This window comes from Lactuca saligna, chromosome 4, assembly GCF_052625555.1.
Source record: "Lactuca saligna cultivar CGN05327 chromosome 4, ASM5262555v1, whole genome shotgun sequence".
Classification (NCBI taxonomy): Eukaryota; Viridiplantae; Streptophyta; class Magnoliopsida; order Asterales; family Asteraceae; genus Lactuca; species Lactuca saligna.
In genome coordinates, this window is record NC_136420.1 from 13,805,271 (window position 1) to 13,813,467 (window position 8,197).

The 8,197-nt window shown below is 35.0% G+C and overlaps 1 protein-coding gene across 1 annotated transcript; it reads right to left on the minus strand.

Annotated features, from left to right (window-relative positions):
* Positions 1-3,966: 3,966 nt before the first annotated feature.
* LOC145039301 (uncharacterized) lies at positions 3,967-4,729 on the minus strand. The gene is made up of 2 exons (XM_078987369.1): positions 4,243-4,729; positions 3,967-4,172 (listed from the first exon to the last, which is right to left on the minus strand). Exons 1-2 carry the CDS (start codon positions 4,727-4,729, stop codon positions 3,967-3,969), a joined length of 693 nt encoding a protein of 230 aa, XP_078843495.1.
* Between the last annotated feature and the right edge of the window lie 3,468 nt (positions 4,730-8,197).

The window sequence follows — 8,197 nt, forward strand, 5'->3', positions numbered from 1 at the left end:
AGACTCGCCGAGTCTACGGCTATCTTCAACCTACGCGCCGAGTTGTTCATACAACTCGCCGAGTTCCAGGGCATCTTCATCCAACTCGTCGAGTCCACCCATGTGACTCGCCGAGTACCACTGGTCTGAATACATTCAGAAGCATTCCAGGCCATGCAACTGCTCCAAAGCATAGATCTAGTCTCCTACCACTCATCCATCACGTAAAGTGGCAAACTTTACGTGAATCCAAAGAGATCTAAGCCGTTTGCACATTGGGCTAGGGTTTGGGACATGTAAGCTTCACTAAACACTCCAACACAGGGACTTTCATGCTCTTTGATTCTTCTCCCTTCCTGATCTGAGGTAGCAACCTCAGATCTAGCCTCTAGACTTCCCATTACATCCCTAGAAAAATTCCCACAACCCCAAAATGAAGAAACTACATAACAACAGTCCAATAACGAGATATTACCTCTAAGAGATGCCCTAACTGCAATGTAATTCGAATCCAAGCAAAGCCCCTTGCTCCAAGCCTTCAATCTCCCAAAATTCCTTCAACAATTACTTCTCCAAGCTCCAATCCACTCAACAATGGTGCTTCTCCGTGATTTAGGGTTTTCTGGGGCTCAAGGGGTGATAAAGAGGCTGGGAGGAAAACATAATGATCTTTATATAAGGCTCAACCCCAAGAATTAGGGTTTTCTCCACTCAGCGCCTACTCGCCGAGTCGGCCACTTAACACGCGACCAAGTCGCGACTCTACTCGCCGAGTCCGCACATGGACTCGCCGAGTCACTCTTTCCCAATTTACTCTTTTAGCCCTTCAACTCTACTCTTGATATTTCGGGATGTTACAGCAATGGGTACTTCTCTTTCTCCATTGTTATATAGTCATCCCTAATTCTCTTTTTGTCTTCCAAACGATCCTTTTTTACCAAAATGTGTATCAACAACTCATCCTTCTCAGCAAGCCATTTTTCAGTCGTTTTGATTGCCTTCTTACTCTTTTTTATCCAATCTTTATGCTCTTTGATTTTGTTTTTATTTAGGTCTATCCATTCTTGAGCTTGTTTGCATTCCGATGCAATATCATTAGCAAGTTGAGTGACAAGTCGGGATGACTCTTTGTCCTCTTCTTGTTGTTCTTCAGCCTTCTTCAATTCTTCAAAATTTTCATGTGACATATATGGCCCAGCTGAAGAGGGTGTAAAAAAGGGGTCTACCGAATCACAGTAGTAACAATCTACTTCGTTGCATGAGAAAACTTCGAATTTGTGTGAGGAACTCATAATAAAGTCGACATTGTAATAAACTTGTGCTATAAGTGGTATTTATACATACTAGACAGTCATGACAAGTCCAACTTTGAAATGACTAAACAGTAATGACAAGTCGCTGCAGTAACCTGCAAATCGTAGTGGAACCCTTAAGTGACAAGACATAAATGACAGTTTACATGACAAATCACTGCATAAATCTGAAAATCATAGTCCAAATGTAACCATTTCATAGTCAAAGTTTTAATTCATAGTGTTGTATTTATTTATATAAATAGATGTTTAAGATCTAAAAACCAAACACCCAAATCACGTAAACGAAACGAACTCCCATTATTAGAAATGTCGCCGAATGCAGCAAGTTCTTCGAATGAAGTACCTGGTTCCAATTCTGAAAGGTCATGGACGACAAACGAGGTGTTAGTTCTTACACAATGTTGGCTAAGTGTTAAGGATGGTGTATCGTTACTTGCTCCCCCGCATTGGCTAATTGGTGATGAATGGACTCGCATAACATCTTTGTTTAACCATGAGATGGGAGAAGGACAATGAAGAGAAAAATCAGATGTTGTTACTAAGTGGATGGATATAAAGGAAGAAGTGACATGGTTCAATCAAGCATGTAATTATGCGAAAAGGAACAACGTTCGTTATCGGGACGAAGAAGAGTTCTTGGAAGTTGTTACAGATTTTTACATCTGTGAGCATGATGATAGAGACTTCGAATATGAGGAAGTTTGGAAGGTTGTTAAAAATAAACAGAATTTCATGTAGACCGCTCTAATTTCTGTTCAGAATAACCCATGGACTTGTGTTTTACTTTAATGCTTTGTTTGGATTATGTCGTTGTTTTTCATGTAATTGTTGTAATGTTTGTAATGGTTCATGGAATTCTTGTTAGTAATGTATTCTAATGTATTGTGAAAACTAATGCAATGGGCATTTATTAATTCAAATTAATCATACGAGTTCCTCACATAATAAACTAAAATATATTTCAAACAAACGAAATACATACGAAATACATGAAAATAACCTAGTACATGAAAATAACCTAGTACTCACATAATAAACTAAAATAGATTTTAAACAAACGGGATATATTTTAAAATATTCCAAGGGGCTTCAAACTGGAATTCCAACCCGTTACTTAATGACTTGTATTCCTCCTTAGCAGCTTCCAAGATGACCTCCTCAGTAGCATTTAAACGAGTGTCGTCAATTTTGGTATAAAGATCGTTGAATAATAGAACTTCGGTTTTCAGTTCATACCATCTTGCTATGATGTCTAGTTCGTCACGATCGTTTCTTGTAGCCATTCGGTTTTCAGTATTGAAAATATTGGTTAAATGGCTCCAAAACATTGGATCGTTCAATTTGCTTGTCTCGTACACATGAATATAAGCACATGTAAGAACCAAGAACTCTTCATTGCTCCATGATATAGAACTCATTTTGATTGAAACAAAGAGAGTAGTATCTAAAAAACAATATTTGAACAACTGAATTGGTTGTTTAGTAAACTATTTATTTAACTTAATGTCAATTTATAGTAGTTTCTACACAAAATCACAGTCCAATCTTCTAATATGTCTACAATTCATAGTCAAAATTAACTGACGGATGCAGTGTACTATACTTATAACACAACAGATCACTGTTCGAGTTGACAAGTCATCCCCCGTCGAATGATAACACACTACATTGCTACTTGACTTGACAAACCATTGCACCGAGAAAATAAGGAGTCGTTATAAATAGATTTTAATATCCGTTGTAATTGTATCGTATTACTTCCCCCCCCCCCCCCCCCTTGCAATTATGGACTCACCACAAATATGGAGGAACGAAGAGGAGGTTGCTTTGGTTCAAGCTTGGATTATAACTGTAGAGGAGGATTTTCCACCGGGTCCCCCATAAGTTCGTGCTGGATCATATTGGTCTCGTGTCTGTCATTTGTTTCACCATTTAATGGGGCGTACTCAATATCAAAGAAGAAGATATGTCAAAGCGAAGTTTCTGGATTTGAAAATAAAGGTGAAACAATTTCAACGTATTTATAATGAGTTGGATAATGAACATGCAAATACGGATGAAGACATTCTACGGCAGGTGGCTTTGGAACTATACCGTTTTGAATATGATGGTAGCGAGTTTACCCACTTAGATGCATGGAATCTTTTAAAGAATGTCCCTTATTTTTAATATGCATGTTGCTTAAGTTAATTGTTTTTCGTTATTTAAGTTGCTTGTTGTTGTATGTGTGTTTTGTTACTATTTAATAAATGTCCATTTCTTTTAATGTATGTTGTTTTCTCAATCGCCAATACATAACACGACATAAAATAAATAACTAATACATAATACGCCATAAAATATAAATGGGGTACATAAATAACTAATACATAATACGACATAAAATATAAACAGGGTACATGAATAACTAATACGTAACACGACACTAAAATAAAAACGGGGTACATAAAAAACTAATACATAATACTACATAAAATATAAAGGTGCTACATGAATAACTACTGCATTGAGGGAGGTAACAGGACCATCGTTTCATTTGGTATTTCTCAATGCACATGTGATGGTATATTATTCACCAACTCAGATCCGTATGCAAGTCGATACACAAAATTAGTGAACTTGTAATCAGCCATTATGTGAATGGATTCTGATGTACGGGTTCTTAGACATGCTATAGCGTGGCCACATGGTATACCGCTTTTTGCCATTTACCACAAGTACATACCCTTCGTTCAAGTTGTACGTTGGTGGTGGCAAAATTGTCATCGATTTCAAATGTATCCCCATACAAACGTCTTGCCTTCCAATTATAAGACTTGTTGAGACTTTTTTGAACCTTACTCTCAACGTAAGGGGTCAACCCACCAGACAACCTCCCTGTAAAATTTGATATTTTAATAAAAATAATAGCACAATAAAAAAAACTAAATATAACAATCTCCCTTACCCGCCACTTCAGCCCGTTCACCATACTTTGATTGTATCGACGTAGTGATTAACTCAATTATCGTTGTTATACGAAACTCACGTGTGGATATAATTTGCAAAATTTCAGGGACGTCAATCGATTTAACATTGTAACGTACTTTTGGGAAAAATGCTCGTGTCCATTTTGAAATCGGTATATCGTCAAGCCAGTAAATTGGACTCCTAAGCAAGGTGCAGAAAGGTGGTTTCCTACATGTACTTTGCAACCTTTCCAAACACAAGTAAAAATCATCAACGCTATATGCATTGCATGACTTCCAAAACAACGATTCGACTTCCGTATTGTTATGTCCAACAGACTCACGTATTTTTCGAGTTATATCTTTAGGATAATATCCATGATAGGAATCCGGGTAGGCACTCTGAACACGAAAGTCTAATTTATCACATAGGTTGCTTATGAAACCAACCTCTATGTCCTCACCTAAACAATCTTTTAACCTCATCACGAACCATCTCCATGATTCTTCACACTCTAAGGTTCCCAAACCAACTGCTAAGAGTAGTGATTCATGATTTCCATCTAAAGCCACTGCGAAATACATTGTTGTCAGATAGCTCCCAAGAAGGGGTAAATAACCCACATATATCAACGGTATCATGCACCTAATGAAGGTACGAATCTACATAAAAACGAACACATATTAGTGATAAGTAAAACGTAATCGAGATACATTACCATGAAATATTATATAACTCAATCAAAGAAGTATGTTATACCACGCAACCTAAAGCCACAAAACAGAATTGAAAGCGGTTGGTATCGGTTTTCTTAATGGCTATGAAGGTATTAGGATTTACTCTTTGAAGGTTATGCAAGAATATTGGTAGCTGAGAAAAGCTTCTTTCGGTGTAAGTACTCATTTTCAAAACCAATGAAAGGTGTTTTACAATCAACACACAAATGCAATATCACACAAATGTAATTATAAATAGAAAATATTGTATCTCTACTGTTCAAAATTCATAGTTTAATTTTTTAAATTCAAACCCGTTCATTTCATAGTCAAATTTCACTGACCGGCGTGACAATACTACAGAATGTACTTGTCTGCAGTTCATAGTTCAACTTTTTAAATTCATAGTCAAACCAATTCATTTCATAGTCAAAAATCACTGGCGGACATGACAATACTACAGAATGTACTGGACTGCAGTTCATAGTTCAACTTTTTAAATTCATAGTCAAACCAATTCATTTCATAGTCAAACATCATATATCGACAAGAAAAGACAAGACAGCACAATGTACTTGTCTGGATTTCGTAGTTCAACTTTTTGAATTCATAGTCAAAAAGAATTGTTTGTAATATGATTTCTTCTATAAATGGGTGTCACTCATTATGAAAAATTTTAACTGAGAAAGTAACTCCGATTTAAAAGAAAAATAAGGCTAATGGCATACTGCAATTGCGGAGTAGAACGTATCGTTAGGATTTTGGGTACAGCTAAAAACCCATGAAGATTGTTTTACGCTTGCCCATATTTGGTATCATGTTGTTAACGTCATTCAAAATTTAAACCCTCGTGTTTACATGACAAAAATTTATTTTCTTACTGTCAATGTTAAATTTAACAGGGACCAAAATGCGGGTTTATCAGTTGGGTTGATGAAGAGAAGGACCAATCATCTATGGTAATAGCTAAAGTAGCTAACTCTAATAAGCTCTTTCAATCAGAAAATAAGAAGTTAAAGATAGCGTTGGTTTGTAGTTGGGTGTTGTTCTTGGCAGTTCTTGTTTAGAAGTTGTAAGCTTTTTAATATTGTTTTTAGGGTTTTGAAGTTGTTAGGTCAATAAATTGTTGTATTTGTACTTATGTTTAGAACAGTGTACTTGTAACGCTAAAAAAAATGTTGTATTCGTTCTTATGTTTTAAGTATTGATAAGTTATTAGTAGGTCATTAATTTGTTGTAATTATCGTAACGTTAAATTTTTTGCCATCCGTTGACGAAACTGTAAAAATAAACTAATAATCAAATACAACATTAATTTAGATATACAATTATATAATCCAACTACATAGGACCAAGACTAGACCCCCAATAAATTTTTATCATCCGTTGACGGAACTCTAATGTTGCGTTCTTTAAGTCAATAAGAACATGTATTGGTTGACCTGAAAAGAATTGCTCCATAAACATACAAACAAAAACACCACAATCTCCCAAATGACTACTTTCTTGGGGAACATTTTCTTCATAAATGAATTGCATATTCAATGGAATCCTTGGGATGTTCCTCCGGGCCCAATACTTAATCTTGTCCAAATAATTTGTCACCCGACGTTCAAATTTGGAAAAGATTCCTTCAGATTGGAATTTTTCATAAGCCCCTCTACCAAGACTGTCATAAATATGCACTTCCATTGATGCTAATCGTAGTTCCCCAAATAGCCAATGATTAGGGGATGAATGAATCGGCAATACGACCTGTATAAGGATAAGAAAATAAAATTATGTTTCTTTACATCACAATACAAAAACATAACAAAAATAACGATAATATTTTCAATATAAACAATTAAGTTTACCGTATCAACATCCCACTAAGCAACCATGAAGTTGGGGTACGTAGCAATACCAGCCATAAACGCCCTCCAATCCTGCCCTTCTTCCAAAGCATGAGAAACAAAAAAATTTGGAGGCATTGTTGTATGTTGGTCACCCTCAAACCGTCTCTCCATCAATAGTCGGTACCAAATGGTTATATGCTACACAAAATCATGATACTTTTGTTATTGACTAAAAAACAATTTACTTTTAAAATAATAAATTAATAATTAATTTACCGATGACTCCAACCATCCGTCGTGTGTATGCCCAAATAATGAGCTCCAAAAATCTTTATCTAACACGAAATTAAACAAACGATGTTGGACATCATATGAATGAAATAAATAATTTTGGATGACAACCTCACCGCCTGCTACGTAAGGTTGCAGGCGCAACATGGAGAAGTCGTGAGCAACACCAAAAGCTGGAGGAGGAACGGGGCTTGTTGATTTGATATCAACCTTCTTTTTTGCTTCGGTGTCGTGTGCAACTAAAAACAATATTCAAATGATTAAATCTCTATCATTCAGATAATTCACATAAACATAAAATTTTGAGTTTTTAAATAAAACGAATATCTCGGTGTAAGGAGGACACAAATATTGTGATGGTTTTCGAGTCCTCGATTTATCGGGTGTGACTTCTTTGCCATCAACACCATACTCATCAAAATAATCTACAATTCCTGTAATTATCATTTCATCTTCGTTCGGAACCTAATTTAATATTCTTTAATTAAAAAAGCTTTCAATCTACTAAAAACAAAATATAAATTAATGTAAGTATAAGAACCTCTTTAGCTTCATTATAATCATTTACATCAAACACATCATCATCATATTTGTTCCCCGCATTGTTATTCCTCTCCTCCAACTCCTACATTAAAAATTAAACTTTATACTTAATAACGAAAGACACATTATTTAATAAGCAAAAATCTCTAATTAAAAAAATGTTTCAATCTACTAAAAACAAAATATAAATTAATGTAAGTATAAGAACCTCTTTAACTTCACTATAATCATTACATCAAACACATCGTCATCAAATTTGTTCTCCGCATAGTCATTCCTCTCCTCCAACACCTACATTAAAAATAAACTTTATACTTAATAACGAAAGACACATTAAAAAGTAATTATTAAAATCGTAAAGGTAATATCTATAACAACCTTGTTGTCTTCAATATCACCAAAAATATTTTCAGTTGTATTGTTTTTATTCATCACTTCATCTTGTACAACCTATATTTTAAAATATAAAATATGAACACAGGATTCATATATGTTAATAAAATTTAAAAAATAATGTACCGTGTAACTAACCTGTTCATCATATTTTCTTTGTGACACTATAGGA

What these genes read in the sequence shown, in the direction of transcription:
- LOC145039301 (XM_078987369.1), bottom strand. Translation starts at nt 4,729, where the DNA reads ATGAGGTTAAAAGATTGTTTAGGTGAGGACATAGAGGTTGGTTTCATA. An exon ending in TGAACGGGCTGAAGTGGCGG is followed by an intron (nt 4,173 to 4,242) that starts GTAAGGGAGATT and finishes CAAATTTTACAG; the next exon opens with GGAGGTTGTCTGGTGGGTTG.